This window comes from Choloepus didactylus, chromosome 15, assembly GCF_015220235.1.
Source record: "Choloepus didactylus isolate mChoDid1 chromosome 15, mChoDid1.pri, whole genome shotgun sequence".
In the NCBI taxonomy this organism is placed as follows: domain Eukaryota; kingdom Metazoa; phylum Chordata; class Mammalia; order Pilosa; family Megalonychidae; genus Choloepus; species Choloepus didactylus.
Window position 1 is genome coordinate 1,127,618 of NC_051321.1, and position 15,816 is coordinate 1,143,433.

At 61.6% G+C, this 15,816-nt stretch overlaps 1 protein-coding gene across 1 annotated transcript in view; it reads left to right on the plus strand.

The window, feature by feature from the left end:
* The window catches only part of STK32C (serine/threonine kinase 32C), an 89,578-nt gene that overhangs the window by 48,020 nt on the left and 25,742 nt on the right, over positions 1–15,816 (plus strand). The window contains exon 2 of the mRNA XM_037805131.1: positions 1,472–1,527. Within this exon, the coding sequence (XP_037661059.1) occupies positions 1,472–1,527 (56 nt within the window). The remainder of the gene's footprint in view (positions 1–1,471; positions 1,528–15,816) is intronic.

A 15,816-nucleotide genomic window follows, 5' to 3' on the forward strand; every position in this document is an offset into this window, starting at 1 on the left:
GGGAGGACGGGGCAGGGGACGGGGCAGCTCCTGGGGGAGGTCCTGGCTGGGCCTGGGCTCTAACACCCCCTCTCGCTGGTGCCCCGGCCCTGGGGTCTGGAGCAACATCCTCTCCTCTGCACAGTGCGGTACCCTCATCGTCCAGCCCTCCCTGATGGGTCCTCTTGGAGACAGCACCTGGGCCCAGGGCTGACATGGTGGATCTGTCATGGGGCAGGGCCTTTGCACTCAGGGCCAGGGTCCCTGCTGGGCTGGAAGTCAGCGGACAGGAGCCCGGACCTCCGAGGGTGAGGTGGGCCCCAGCCCTTGGTGAACCCCTCCAGGCACACTGACGAGTAAGGCAGAGGGGAAACGCAGATGACACTGTGGGAATCCCCCTCTTACGTGTCGAGTGTCCCAGGTTAAAACCCAAATGCACACAAACCCCTTTCCATTCATTCTGGGTTGAGGTTTACTGGGGGACACGGGTGTACATGGCCGGGGCAGGGAGTTTTCCAGGAGCGCTGTGACAAGTGGGAAAGCTGTGATTTCGAAGGATCTGTTTTCTCAGGAGGTGCCGCCTGGCAGGATTCCGTCGGCGGAGACAACAGAAGTAATTACTTGTGTGGTTTCCCAGGGGCCTCGTGGGAAACTCTGCAGAGAGTTTCCGAGGACAGTGGAGGAGGCCCTTGGAGCCCACTGCACCACCGATTCACTGATCACAGATTCATTGACTGGTCACTGATCCTCGGAGCACTAATTACTCATTGATCACTGATTCACTGATTGATGGCTGATTCATTGATCACCAATTCACAGATTGATCACAGGGTCTTTTCCTCTGCTGGTCATCAGTGAAACTGTTTTCAGTTTCCCCCGAGGCTCGCCCAGCAAAGTCCCCTGCTGGATCCAGCGTCCACCTCCCGGTGCTGACCTGAGCCAGCCTCCATGGTGGGTGCTACCCCTGCCCTGCTGCCCAGAGCCAAGGGAGGCCCTGTTAGAGTCGGCCTCTGGGGCCAGCCTGCTTGTGGGTCTCTAGGGGTGGGGGGCAGCCTCCAGATGGGGAGTTGCCAGGGTGACTGGGGCTGAAACTGAGCCGAGTCTGGCTGCTCCGGGTGCCCTGTTTGCACAGCCCATATCCTTCCAGTCTGCGGCCTGGGGTGGCCTGTCTTCACCCAAAATGAGCATGATGGGCTTAATGAGTCTGGAAGGGGGTGCCGCCTGGGGCCCCAGAACCCCTTTCCTGCCTTGGCTCAGGGCCCTTCTCCACCTTGGACATGAGCTGGGTTCAGCCTTTAGCCACAACTGACCCTCTGTCCAGAGGGCTGCAGGGGGCTGCAGGGGCTTTCCACAGAGGTGGCGGCGGGTGCTGGGGAGCTGCTTGAGTTGGGGGATTGTTTAAGTTTGGAGGGAACTGTTCGAGTTTGGGGGGTTGTTGAGTGCAGGGGCCTTTCCACCCATCTCACCAGGGTCCCTTTGTTTTGCTCTGCAGTGAATTTCGACCACTTCCAGATCTTGCGGGCCATCGGGAAGGGCAGCTTCGGCAAGGTAAGTGGGGCCTCCGGGGGTACCTGTGAGTGCAGGACAAGCTGTGGCCTCGGCCCACCTGCTCCTCTGGCCTCTGGAGAAGCCGGCGCCTCTGGGCTGGGCCGCTGGGCTGGCGGGGAGGCCAGAAGTGTTTCGCACAGCTTGCAGGAGCCCAGAAGGGGCTGGACTCTGGACCTTGGAGCATTCTAGGGCCTTGGGGGTCTTGGAGCTCCTCTAGATGCTGCAGCCACCACGCTCTGTGGGGACCCTGTCACCATTCAGAGCCCAAGAGCCTGGCGCAGGCTCACCCTCACACCAAGGCCCGATCTACCTGGAACAGACCCGTACGCCTTGAACAGCTCCTTACGGTCGTGACACTGCCTGAAAGGAGCCCATTTAGGAGTTCCTTGGGGAGGGGCTGCTGATACACAGGGTCCCGTGGCCCCTGTGAGCTAAGCCGGCTCCTTGGGAGCCCTCGGAGGCCATGTGCAAAATAGCATCAGTTGAAACTGGAGCCGGGGGCCATCCTGAAAGGCCCTGCTGTGTCCCACCCCTCAAGGGTTTGCGGTGATGGTGGTGCTGGATAAAGCGTGGATTCGCTGCCCGCCGCGCGTCACAGCCGATCTGCGACACCAGGGTTTCCAACGGAGATAGAACTTCTATTGCCAAGTGCGATGCAAGGACAGGAGCTGGCAGGCCTGGGCTGTGGACCCCGAGCTGGGGAGCTTCTGGGGTCTTGGAGCGCCTAGGTACAGGCGGGTTAGTGAGGAAGTGGTTTGCGATGATGCGATTAGAGGTGGTCTGTTTATGGCGCACGCGCAGACAGCTTCATGCTCGGTCCTAGGGCTCAGGTAGGGAAAACGGAGGCTCAATCCGATGTGGGCGTGAGTTTCAGCATTGCAGCGAGGCGCAGGTTCTGTGGGTTCAAGTTTTGTGCTGTTGTGCGTCAGGTGGGCCAGCTCTGGTTAGAACGGGCCCTGCCTAGCCGAGGAGGGAGGGCTGGGGTGACTTGGCTCGGGTTTCTTTGTTAATAAACTTTAAAGGGGCTGTGCACGGCGTCATAATTGTTAAGTTGCAGAACAAGACGAGTCCAGGGTCACGAGAGCATCACGAAGCTGTTCGGTTACAGCAACAGAGCGAAACATCAGAGCCTCTGGGCTCCGGTTCAGCGGTTGTAACTGTCACAGTTACAGGCTGTATGACAGTGTATCCGAAGGTCAGTGCACGTCGAGTGCGGTTCAGCGAGCTCTGAGCTCTCATCGTAGTTGGTGATTCTCGGTGCCGTCGGGCCGCGGAGGGGCCGTGGCTGATGCGTCCCGTCCAGTGCGGGGCGGTGGGGCCCGTGTCCTCCCAGCAGGCGCCCGGCAGTGGGCACCAGAGTCCACGGCTTGGCTTTTGTCTTCTCTCGTCCAGCTCTGAGTTCCTGATTCTGCTTTGTAATGGCTAGAGATTGGGGGTGATTTTAACTCGGAAGAGGGCTTAAGGGGCTCGAAGAAGATAAAAACCAGCTGCCAGGGCGCTGCCCAGGTGGCTCGCTGGAGTGGACGCGGTTTGGGCCTCCGGGAGGTCTGCCCCTGCGCAGCTGGGGGCAGCGGCCCCCCTTAAAGGACTGTGCTGCTGCCGAGCTCGTCCCAGGGCCCCTGAGCGCCGTTGACCACCCCCATTTCGACGGAGCACGCGTGACTGCGGCGTTCTGTTACCCAGGGCTGGGAGTGACTGTGAGTGCTAGTGAATGAGCGCTCTGCGTGGTGCATTGAGAGCGCTGTTATTTATGCATTAAGGAGAGATTATTTTTAACATTCTCGGTGTCAGGAGATAACCTGCAGTTTTCCCAGAGAGGGAAAAGAGGTTGATGTAAGGGACATGGTCCCAGATTTCCTGAGGCCGGGAAGGCTGCCGGGGCGGCTCCTCCCTCCTGGCTTCTCCTGGATGAAAGGCAGGTTCTGCTCCCAGGGCCCCGGGGTGGGGGGGGAGGGACGGGGAGGGGGAGGGGAAGGAGAGAGGGTGAGATGGGGCAGCGTGGGGAAGGATGGGGGAGGGGAGGGAGGATGAGGGAGGGGAGGGAGGATGGGGGAGGGTGGTGGGGGAGGGGGAGGGGTGAGATGGGGCAGCGTGGGGAAGGATGGGGGAGGGGAGGGAGGATGGGGGAGGGTGGTGGGGGAGGGGGAGGAGTGAGATGGGGGCAGGCGGGGGGTGCGTCTTGGCAGAGCCTGCCCCCCAGCAGTGGAGGACACCAGCCGTGATGGGGTTTCAGGAGGGGTGGCTAATTCGGGGCCCTCGCTGGGGCCACCCAGGTGTTCAGAAAACAGGCCAGAAGAGGGGTGGTGGGAGACTTCTGCACATGGGGGGACGGGCAGGCAGGAACCTCCGTGGGCAAAGACCACCCGGGGCTGGGGGAGGCAGAGGACCTGGCTCACCTCAGGCATCTGCTGCCCCTGGCCCCTGCTGTCCCTGGCCCCCATGTCATCCTCACCCCACCCTGCTGGGGGTGTCACCTGTCCCCCACCCAGTGGCCACAGAGTGGAGACCCCGGCTCCTCCAGCTGGTTCTTAGCTCTGGAAAGCCCTGTGGCCGCCGTGTCCAGGAATGGGGGTGGCCACAGGGAAGCCGCCGGGCCCTGCCCCTGCCCCTGGTTTTGCTTTCGGATGCAAGTGGCAGCTCACTTGGAGGGCTGCGCCCTGCTCCCTAATTGGGGTGACTCAGTAGCCTTCGGGGGCCTCTGGGGGCCTCTGGCCACGTCCCCGGCTTGGGGTCTGGGACGGTTGGGGGATGGGGCTTGTCCCAGACCTGGGTTCTGGTCACGGCTGCTTCCCCTTGCCGGGGCGGTGACCCCACGGGTGGAGGAGCAAGGGTTCGGGAATGCACCCCAACTTGAGCAAGGGGAGCTGGGTGTGTGCAGTGGGAACCGACTGTGCAGCCTCATCTCAGCTGCGTCCACAGCTGTGACAGTGGCGCTCCCAGTTCTGTCCGTTCGGCATCCCCACAGGGGAGGGTCTGCAGGGGGTCAGCCTTATTGGGGGACCACCAGAAGAGGCACTGATTCGGTGGCCACCCCTCGAGTGGCACTGACAGTGAGTGGGCTGCTGCCTGCGGCCCGTGAACGTGCAGAGTCGTCTGTGTGTCTGTCCAGACCCGGCCCTGTAGCCTGTGGCTGCCCCTCCCTCAGGGTGGAAGCTTCTGGAAGTGGGTTCTCCACTCGCCGCCCCTGGCTGCTGGCTGGTGGCAGAGCCCAGTTCCAGCCCTGCGTGGGAAGCTCATTCCCAGCCGGAAGGCCTGCCGGGCGCCAAGTCGGGGTCACCCCCGTGGGCTCCCCCAGCTCCTGCTGAGGAAGGGACCAGCCTGCGGGCCTTGTTGAAGCTGGTGGTAGTGAGCGAAGGCCCAGCGACGTCTTAGTGAGGGCAGAAGTCAGCGGAAGGTTTCCTGTAATGGAGGGTCAGGCGGTCAGGAGCTTGGGGCAGCCAGGTCAGGGGCCAGGGGTGGGGGGTGAGCGTGAGGCGAAGACGAAAGGGAAGGCTGGCCCGGGACGCCCGCTCGGGCTCACAGCTGGGAGGGTTGGCACTGCCCGTCGGCCCCTCTGCCCTCCGCAGCCTCCTCCACGGGGTCTGGGCGCCCGAGTCACCTGGCGCAGGGGTGGGGCCGAGACAGCACCGACCACAGCCCGGTGCCCTCGGGCAGCCTCTGAGCAAAGGGCCTCTGGCCGGCTGCTCCTCCTGCAGCAGCTCCGGGGGGTGACTGGGGGGTGCCTGACGCCTTGGGAGGGATGGGGTGGCCCCCAGGAGGAGTGGCCTGGGGGTGCCGGGTCCCAGGAGCCAGCCCTGCTGACACCCAGGACCAGGATCCTGCCTCCTCATCCTGGAGCCTCCAGAAGGGCCCGGGGTGCGGGTGGGCTCCAGGCCACTCCAGGCTCCAGCAGGGCTTTCTGGGGCACACTCAGGAAGGGGCTCCCCTCCCACTCCCCCTCCCTCCCCTCCCTCCCCTACTCCCCCTCCCCTTCCTCCCCCTCCCATCCCTTCCCTCCCCTTCCTCCCCCCTTCCTCCTCTCCCTCACCCCCTCCCCATCCCTCCTTCTCCTCCCCCCTCTTCCTCCCCCACCTCCTGTCCTCCCCCGGTTCTGTCCTGGTCAGTGGTGGACAGAATAAGTCCAGGACAGGGCATCCAGGTGGGAACGGCTGAGACTTGGAGAAAAGCAGAGCTCCGTCTCTGCCAAGCACCCCTCCCCGCCCCCTCGTGGAGCCTGTCGGCGTGATGGAGACCCCTGCGCGCTCTCGTGTCCCACAGGGTGGGGGAAGCGAAGGCCGCAGTGCCCGCCCCCCGCCTCCTCCCAGCCCGCCCACTGCGGTTGTGTTTAATCCGGGAAATTGGGTCCCAGCCGCCGGCTTCCGCGCTCTGCACTTTGCTGGGAGCCGGGATGGCGCCGGGCGGGGAGGGGAGCCCTGCTCCGTCTGGGGACGCACTCAGCCCCGGGCTGGCAGCTCTGTCCCCCGGGGCCCCCCTGCGCTGTGGGGCGTCGTGGCCAGCTGGGTCCGGACCTGCCGCTTCTCTCAGGGCCGCCGACCTCTCCAGGGCTGTGGTGACCACGTGCCGTGGGGTCCCCTGTGTCCCCAGCAGGCTGCGTCGAAGCTCTGGTCCCAGCCCTCGGACTGTGGCCTCATTTAGAAACAAGTCATTGCAGAGGGATGTAGACAAGTTAAAGGAGGCCAGGCTGGGGTCGGGGGGCCCCAATCCGGTGGACAGGTGTCCTTAGACGGAGAGGACACTCGGACACAGGCAGAGGGGAGACAGCCGTGTGGCAGTGGGGCAGAGGCGGGGACGGCCCCCCAGAGCCTTCGGGGCGCCTGCCCACTGGCAGCTTCGTTTTGGACCCCTGCCTCCATCACCGGGACACGATGAACCCTGTTGTTTTAGTCTACCTTGTGGTGCTGTGTTAAGGCGGCCCCCAAGACAGGGACCCCCGGGAAGGGTGGCGGAGTATCCACCCTGAGTGCAGAAGCCCGCCTTCTCCTCCTTGCCCCTGTTCCTACGGCTCAGGTCGGCCCGGAGGGGTAGAGGCGAGTTCCCTGCACCTGTAGCAGTCTGTTCCCCAACGCCGCCACCCTGCCCCATGCCGGGCTCTGCGCGGGGCCCCCCACTCTCGGCTGGCCGCGCTGGCCTCCTCTGCGCACCCCCTCCCTCCATGGGGACCTGCGCAGCACCCCCACGGCCCCTCCCTCCACTGCTGACCACCTCAGGTGTCCCCAGGCCGGCCAGGAGGCTTGCCGCAGAGTCCAGCGGGGACGGAGGCTCTTCTCCAGCCGTGAGGCCCTGGGGACCCTTTTCTGTCCCCTGGGACTGGCCGGGGGCAGACATTCGCCCCCCGCTGTTGGCTCTCACAGAAAGCCACTGAGGGGCTGAGGCCGCAAAGAAGACTCTGGGGGCTCAGAGGCGAGGGGCCAGGGCTGAGGGTCACAGAGCCCACCCCACGGCTCGCCCCGCTGAGCCCCGATCCGCAGGCCGCCCTGGAGGCTGGGGGCAGCGCAGGCCTGGGGCTTCCCGGCCCGTGGAGCCTGCGTGGTGACCCCAGCTGCTGCGGCTGAGAGGAGCCATCGCCACGGCAACGCCTCAGGGACAGTAGACCAGCTGTGGCCAGTTGCTGTGACACCTCGGCTGGGCCTGCGGCCCTCCCTGCAAACCCAGAAGAGAGGCCCTTTCTGGAGGAGACCAGGCATCTCTTACATGGAAACGCTGCTGGCGAGAGTGGCCTGGGCTGCGGGGAGCTCCAGGCAGCCAGTCCTGGGGTGTGGACTGGCCGGCAGCTCTGTGTCCTGGGTCCCTCGCTCCCCAGGCTGCTGGGGCCAGCTCTGCCTGCAGCCCGCCCCTTGATGCTCTCCACCTCCAGGGCCACCACCCAGGGCAGCGCTGTTGACAGGTGGCCTCTCTCAGTTCAGCCCGGCATGGGGCGCTGTTGGCTGCTTTTCAGTATTGCCAGCCTCTTTTGTTTATTTTTTATTGAGATATAATTCACATACCGTATGATTCATGCACTCAGGGTATACAATTCACTGTTTTTCAGTATACTCAGAGTTGTGTGAATGTCACCACCATTAATTTTAGAGCATTTTTAGCACCCCCAAAAGAAACGTGGAACCCCGGGAGCTGAGTCACTTTTATGACCAAATTCCAGAGTGAAGATTCCCAGAGTATAGAACTTGCCAAGGGGCTTTCAGGAAGCCCACCCAGAGGCCGGCCCACCTGCAGAGTGGGACCGGGGGACCCCGAGCTCACAGCCTGATGTCGGAATGCCAAGGACACCACTGCCAACAGTGGAGCGCCGGGTGCTGGCTCCTGCACGTCTGCTGTGGGCCCCGGCGGCGGGGGAGGGCCCGCCTTTCGCCTCTCGGCCCCCTCTCCTGATACCTCACTGTACACACATGGCCACGAGGACCACAGCCTCAGCTCCACAGTCCTTGCTTGCAGGCTGCAGTTTGGTCAGCAACGATGGGCGTGCAAGGCACTTCCAGGGCAAGGCGGGGGTCGTCAGTCGCCCCAGACCAGGGCCGCCTGGTTCAGTCGGATCCTCCAGGCTCACTCCTCAGTGGCCACACCCAGAGGAAGGCTCAGGGCGGATTCAGCAACCACAGGTGGTCACTGGTCAGCTCCTCAGTTTGCACGTGTGCAAGGAGGTGTCCAGTGTCCAGCTGAACTCTGGTGTGCTAAGCGGCCTGGTAGTCAGGAGTCCCAGGACTGAGCCCTGAGCCCGTGGTGGCCGATGGGGGAGCGCGGCCACTCTGTCCTCTCCGGCCTTGACCCTGCACCCACGGGGTCAGGTGACCATACCTCCCCAGCCGGCACCCAGGTGAAGCGTCAGGCCCAGGGCAGACCAGGGCTCCTCAGCCTCGGTGCGGCTGCGTTAGGGCGGGGAGGGCCAGCACGGGACCCGGGGAGGTCCAGCAGCCCCCTGGTCTCCGTCCCCTGCATGCCAGGCTACCTCCTAGGTGTGGCAACCAAAGTGCCCAATTGCCCCAGTTGAGAACTCCTGGCTGAGAACCGGTGGTGCAGGTGAGGGGTCCACAGAGAGAACTCAGGGCCCCATGCCTTCCACTAGCCCCACCCCAGGCCCCCACACCCAAGATGCCTCCCCTTGCCGCTCCTCTGACCCCTCCCCGGCCCCTCCCTGCTGAGTTCCCCCGGAAGCCGCCCCGCCCGACAGCCCCTTCGCCCTCCCGCCCCTCTGGCCCCCTCTCCCAGGGAGCCCCAGCTGCCCTCCCCCTCCCCCAGACAGCCCCGGGCTGCGGACCCAGCCGCACGGCCTCTGCTCGCCCCATCTGCCAGGGATGGTTGAGGGGCTCCCCTGGGTGCCGCTGGCCAGGGGCGAAGGGGGCCGGGGACCTGGGTGGAGAGCCAGAAATCCAGGCAGTGGGGAAGAAAGGGGGCGCAGAGGGCACAGGGGGTGGAGAAGGCACAGGGGTACAGGGGACTTGGGGGGTGTAGGGGTACATGGGGTGCACAGGAGCTGGGGCACCCACCCGTCCCTGTGCCCCCACCCCAGCCTTCATCCTGAGGAGCTGAAAGGGAGCAGGTGGGAGCTGGCTGGTGCCCCTGGCCTCTTGGGAGGGGCATGAAGCCCCCACATCAAGGGTATACCCTGAGCAGACGTCCCCGAACAGGCACTAGCTGGTGGATTTGGGGTGTGCTGTGTCCCCCCCACTTCCTGATGAACTGGTCACGTTTCCCCAAGAAACAGGGATGAGGACCTGGGGGCTGCTCACTGCAGTGCTGCGGGAAGTGGCCCCTGGACTCGGCCTGGACGGCGCGGGCTACTTGCAGGGGCTCGAGTGTACCTGAGTGTGCCCGGGTGTACCTGAGAGTGCCTGAGTGTACCCAAGTGTGCCCAAGTGTGCCTGAGTGTGCCCGGGCACCCCTCAGGCAGCTTCACGTGCTGGGCGGCAGTGTGGGGGGAGCAGGGCCTGCGGCACTTTCTGGCCTTCCTCTGGGGACGTGCCCTGAGCCAGAGACGGGGAAGAGGGTGGGCTTCGAGGTCGGACGGGGCTCCTCCCGGGGCGGCTCCCACCGTGGGCTGGGCTGGCCGAGCGAGCTGGTGTCCTGTTCCCTAGAGCTGACTGGGCGAGGGGACCCCAGGGGCAGCCAGCCTGGCCGGAGACCCCAGGCCCGCGGGGGGCCGGAGGGTGCCTGGGTGCCGACGTGACACGCGGGTGTGCAAAACGCCTTCCTGGCCACGTAGGGCTGCCCTGGCTGCTGCTGTCCCTGACTGGAACTTTCCATCTGGGCCCACTCCTCAGACCTGGGTGGGCTTTGCATTTTAACTTTTTCAGGCCGAGTGCAGGCCCAGGCTCGGCTCCTTCCCCTCTCTGAGGAGGGGTCTCCCGTGGGAGCCGGTGGTCTCCAGCCGCCTCCGGCCCCTCCCGGTGTGGCTGACCGCAGGGGACACTGTCACTACCCCTTCTTAGGCTGATTGGCAGAAGGCTTTCCCGATGCACAAACTCAGCTTTTGGGGACATTTTAATTTTTTTTCATTTTTATTATTATTTTTACTTTCAAGTACCAATAGTACCTGGAAGAAAAAGCTCCACAGGTTCCCGGCTTGGCCCTGGACTTTCTCGGGGCTGGCCTGGTGGACAGGGCTCTAGTGAAGAGAGTTGCCGGGACTGTGGGGAGAGGCCCAGGGTTCTCTTAAGGACCATTTATTTGTAAGCAAATTTAATGGGAGTTAAGCAGGTGACCTAGTGACCCTGGCGGTTTGAAAATGTCCTTTGAAAAGGACCGGCCTGGGGCGATGGGTGGCCCTGGGCGCAGCTGGGGTCCTCTGTCCAGGGTGGGCTGGGGGTGGGGGCTGGGGGGCTGCACGGACCTTCAGGCCCTGCGAGCTCCGCACTGAGGCGGGTCTCAGCCCTGGACCTCGGAGGCCCCGTGATGTCCTGCGGTCGAGTGGGCGGGGCCTACCAACGACCCCTCACCCCATCCACAGGTGCACCCCGGCGTGGGGGGGGCTGGTAGCTGGGGTGCCCTGGCGATGTGCAGGTGGCACTCCCAGGTCCCCGGTGGATGGAGCAGTCCTGGGAGCTCCGCAGAGGGGCAGGGACCCGGAGGAGGGGGACAGAGGTGGACAGAACCAGCCCCTTGCCTCTGCCATCCACTGTGGGACTTTGGGGTCCTCACCGGTCGGATGGGCCCCTGGACCCCATCTCACACGACCAGGCCTGGCCCTATTGTGGGGCCCAGGAGTGCTTTGAGGGGGCCAGCCAGGCCTGCGTGGGGCTGTCAGGGGTCTGGAGCGCTCAGCAGCTTCTCTGCTCAGGTTCACGCTGCAGTGGCCATGGCATTGGGTGGGGGGACTGGTGTGTCTCCTACAGGGTGCTGTCTCCCAGGCCCCATGCATGGTCCCTAAGCTTCCCCCCAGGAGGCCACCGCTCCTCCCTGTCCAGTTGTCAAAGGAGGCCGCTGCCACGGCTGCTGGTGGCCCTCCAGGCAGCATCCATGCTGTGGCTCCTGCTGGGGCTCGGCCCATGGGCAGCCTTTTCTACAGGGAGGTCAGGGCTGGGGGCCACCTCTCAGGCTCCGGGGTGTGCCGGCTGTGGGACCACAGGTGGCTTTGAAGGGCAGGGAAATGCTGAGGCTCAAAGGGCCCAGGCCCCGGGGCGGTGAGGGGAGGCCGGAGGCGCTGGTCGGAGAGCCGAGGGCACAGGGCACACGAGGGCGGATGCCCTGAGAGGTCAGGAAGAGAGGTGAGGCCTGTGGGAGGCGGCCAGTCCCCGTGGCAGGGACAGGGCAGGGCCTGGGGCATCGCCTCCTCCCCGTATTACCCTGGGGAAACCCATCCAGGTGAGGCTGGGGCTGCTCTGAGGTCCCGTGCCACAGAGGGGCGAAGCCAGGAACCGGCCACCGGGGACCCTGATGGCCTCCGGGGACCCTGATGGCCACCAGGGCCTGCCCAGCAGCTGTGCCCAGCTTGCCCCCCGCCCCAGCATCCTTCTGCTTCCGAACTGCCTTTGTAGATGCCCAGGAACCAGGAGCCGGCCCAGAGGCCCCCCCATGGAGTCAGGAATCAAACAGACATTCGTTTATCAGATGCTACTGAGGGGCCGACTGCGGGTGACGCTGCTGGGTGCATCGTGGGGTCATCCGGCTTCGCTCAGGCCTTTCTCTGTGACTGGCTGGAGGTGGGGAGCGCTCACGGCCCGGCTCCCATGTCCCCCACAGCCGGCTGCTCCTGAAGCTCCCGAGGCCAGAGCGGGCCGGAGTGGGGCGGGCCCCTGGTTGCCCTGTGAGGAGCCGGCCCGGGGTGGGAAGGGTTTCCACGTGGAGGCCGACTACTGTGGGGACGGCAGGAGCGGCCGGCGGGGATAGAAGCTGTCCCTTCGGGTTCCGGAGGTGCCTGCTCCCCGAGCCTCGGCTTCCTCATCAGCCGTGGGGTCCCCGGGGTCCCCGGGCCTGCTCAGGGTTCCTGACCTCCTGGTGACACAGGCTGGCAGCCCCCAGCGGCCTTCGTCAGCCCCACCTGGGGCCACCAGTGTCTCGGTCCCCGCAGGACCCAGCGCTAACGGCCTCCGTGACCAGGTCCTCCGCAGGGCTTGGCCACAGCGGCACGGCTGGGAGCTCCTCTTTAAAATGTTTTTATCAAGAAAAAATGCCCAAAATAAACACAAACAGAAAAGGAGTGTAAGGAGCCCCCAGCCCCCAGCTCCAGCAGTCACCACGTCACTCCAATCCGGTTTCAGCAGAAACCCCCTCCCCGCCGCCCCCACACGGGATCCCAGAGAGTGGATCGTTTCACCCGTAAACACGCCAGCGGGCGTCTCTTCTTAAACATGGCCGCAGCATTTTTTCCCACCATGAGACAGTTAACAACAATCCCTAGACATCAGCAAACATCTCGTCAGGGTCTGCACACCCCCGATGGTCCGTAACCGGTCAGACATCTGTAATCCGTGTTTCTTTGAACCAGAAGCTGAGCCCGTAGGCGCAGCGGCTCCGTGTCCCTGAAGCCTCCTTTGGTCGATGGACTCCGGCTCTGGCTCCGGCTCTCTCTGGCGATGTGTTTGTTGGGGGGTTGGTGGTTTGTCCGGAGCGTGTGCAGCACTTGGATTTTGCCAACTGTGTCACGCTGTGTCATGTGAACGTCCCTCTGGAGGTTGTGGCCGACGGGAGGAGGCTTTTCTGACTCAGGTTTGCTTTGTGGTGAGGGTCCGCCGTCGGGGTCCGGGCCCTCTGCCGGGACTCGCCGTGTCTGCCTCGCTCTGCGTCGGTGATCACTGCTGACCTCTTGACCCCTAGGAGCCAAAACGCTGCCCTTCTCATTCTCTCACTTGTTCCTCTTTATTAACTGGAATGGTTGAAAATAAACTTCCTCTTGTCAGTTACGGTTGTGTAGAGCATCTTCGAGGCACAGCTCCTGTAGAAAAGGGAACGAAGGCTTTTCCCTTTCCTCTCATCCAACAGTTTCCACATGAAAACCTGGTCCCTTCGCAGCGTCTCAACTCCCAGAGCCGTGCTGAGCTAGCCGTGGGCTTTGTGCACACTCGCGGCCATCAGTGCACTGGTAGTTTTATTATCGACGCTCAACCGTCCCATCCTCGGCACCTCACGTTCCCCCCCAAGTCCTTCCGACCTCCTTGGCGTCCTGGGCAGCACCTGCGCCTGCCACTGTGACGGACTCCCAGACCAGCTCGTCTCTCAGCCGTTTGTCCACGTGACATCTCAGGACCTGACCCGGCCCGAGGGTGGCTCCCGGCTCCCGGTGAGTGGCCGCTGTCTCCAGGTCTCCGTGGTGGACGGACCTGGGCCGGCCAGGGGGTCCAGCCGCTGGCTACCGAGTCACTGGGAGCTCCTCTCTGTGCGACTGTCCCGCCAGCTTGATACACGATCGGGTTTATCTGTTTTCTTTCCATTTTTAGCAATTGCCTTTTAAATTCAGTTCAATTGAATGTATGATATTTGCCCAGCTCCACATTCGAATCTATAAAATAAGGCATATTCAGAAAAGCCTAGCTTCCATCACTCCTCCACTGTTCCCTTCCAGAAATATCTTTTTAAAAATATTTTGATTTACATCTCATTGATTTCTGTTTAGTCTATTCATACAACTGGCTTCCTAAATAAGTGGCTGTTCCACACCCCTTGCTTTCTCACGTAACAGGATTTCTGCCCTTCACGCGGCTCCCGCCACAGAAAGCAACCTCAGTCGGGCCTTCCACAGCGGGACACTCGCCAAGGGCTGCACTGAGGGGCTTCCTGCCTCTGCTGTCACAGTGACCACGGCCGAGGGGCTCACACGGCACGAATGTGTTATCTGTAGCCCCGAAACAGGTCCCTCGGGGCTAAAATCCTGCTGCCAGCAGAGCTGTGCTCCCCTGCAGCTCCGGGGAGAACCCCTTTCCTTCCTTTTCCAGCCTCTGGAGGCCCCACATTCCTCGGCTGGTGGCCCCATATCACTCCAACTTCTGCTTCCACCCCCAAATCCTGACTCTGACCCTCCCGCCTAGTCTTAGGACCTTATAGGACCCTGTGCTGGTTTGAATGTATTATGTCTCCCAGAAAAAGCCATATTCTTTGATGCAGTCTTGTGGGGCAGACGTTTTGGTGCTGATTAGATTTGCATGGAAATGCGCCCCACCCAACTGTAGGTGATGACTCTGATGAGATATTTCCATGGAGGTGTTGCTCCGCCCAGTCAGGGTGGGCCTTGATCAGTGGAGCCATATAAATGAGCTGACAAACAGAAGGAACTCAGTGCAGCTGTGAGTGATGTTTTGAAGAGGAGCGACAGCCAAGCGGGACTCTTTGAAGAATGCACAGGAGCTGCAGATGAGAGACAGTTTGAAGATGGCTGTTGAAAGCAGACTCTTGCTCCAGAGAAGCTAAGAGAGGAAAAACACTCCAAGAGCAACTAAGAGTGACATTTTTGAGGAACTGCAGCCTAGAGAGGAACGTCCTGGGAGAAAGTCATTTGGAACCAGAACTCTGGAGCAGAACCAGCCACGTGCCTTCCCAGCTAACAGAGGTTTTCTGGAAACCATTGGCCATCCTCCAGTGAAGGTACCTGATTGCTGATGTGTTACCTTGGACACTTTACGGCCTCTGTGTAACCAAATAAACCCCCTTTTATAAAAGCCAATCCATCTCTGGTGTTTAGCATTCCGGCAGCATTAGCAAACTAGAACAGACCCTGTGACGGCCTCGGGCCCCCCCAGACAACCCCAGGATCGTCTCCCACCCCGAGATTCCCAACTCAGTGGTTTCTGCTGAGGCCCCTGCAGCACTGAGCCCCAGTGTATCGTAAGCCCTGGGTGTCCCGGTCCCGTGGGGCAGCAGGCCCAGGAGTGGGGCCCAGGGTCAGAGGGCAAACACAGATCTGCTGTGTTAGGAACGGCCAACCCCCTCCCTAGGGCACGGCCGTGCTGTGCACCCGTACACCGGCCCAGGCCACGCTGCGGGGTGTTCGGATTTTTGCCAGCCTGTTGGGTGGGAAGTGGCATTTCGCTTGGTTTCACTTCGCGTTTCTCTGAGATTCGCAGGGCCAAGCATCTTTAAAAATGGTGACGCCCTTCTGCTTCTCTTTTTCTGAGAACTCATCATAGATTCTGCCCATTTTTCTGTTGGGTTGGAGGCCTTTTTTACTTTTAGAGGCTCTTTATATATTAAGGATATTCACCTTTTATTTCTGATATAAGTTGAAAGATATTTGTCCTCTTTGGTATTAATTTTGCAATTGTGGTTTGTGTTTTTGCCACGTAAAATGTCTTTCCTTTCGTATGAGGACGTTTATTAATCCTTTCCCTTATTGCCTTTGGATTTGCAGCCACAGTTAGGAATGCTGCCCGCTTCCAGTTTTAGAGGGATTTACCTGTGTCTTCTATCATTTCTATGCTTCATTTATCATGTCAAAACTCTCATCCATTTGGAATTTATTCTGGCTTATAATGTCAGGAGTGGATCAAATTTTATCTTTTTTTTTTCATATGGCTATGCCGTTATCCCAACACCTGTTACTAAAAAGTTCATTTTCCCCATAAATTTGAGAGGCTGCCTTTATGATATGCTAAATTTCCTTACACTGTTGGGTCTGCTTCTAGATTTTCTCTTCAGCTGCCGTGGCCTGCCTGCCCCTCCGTGCTCCAGAACCACACTGTTTTTATTAATTACGCTTTGTAATATGTTTTCATATCTGACAGATACCACCTCCTTGCTCTTCTTTTTAAGAAATTTTCTGGATATTTTTGCTTGATTGTCTTTCCAAATGAATTATATAGCCGACGTGTCCACTCCAGGGAAAAAAAAAAACACGTAAAACCTGATGGTATTTTTCTTGGGATTGTT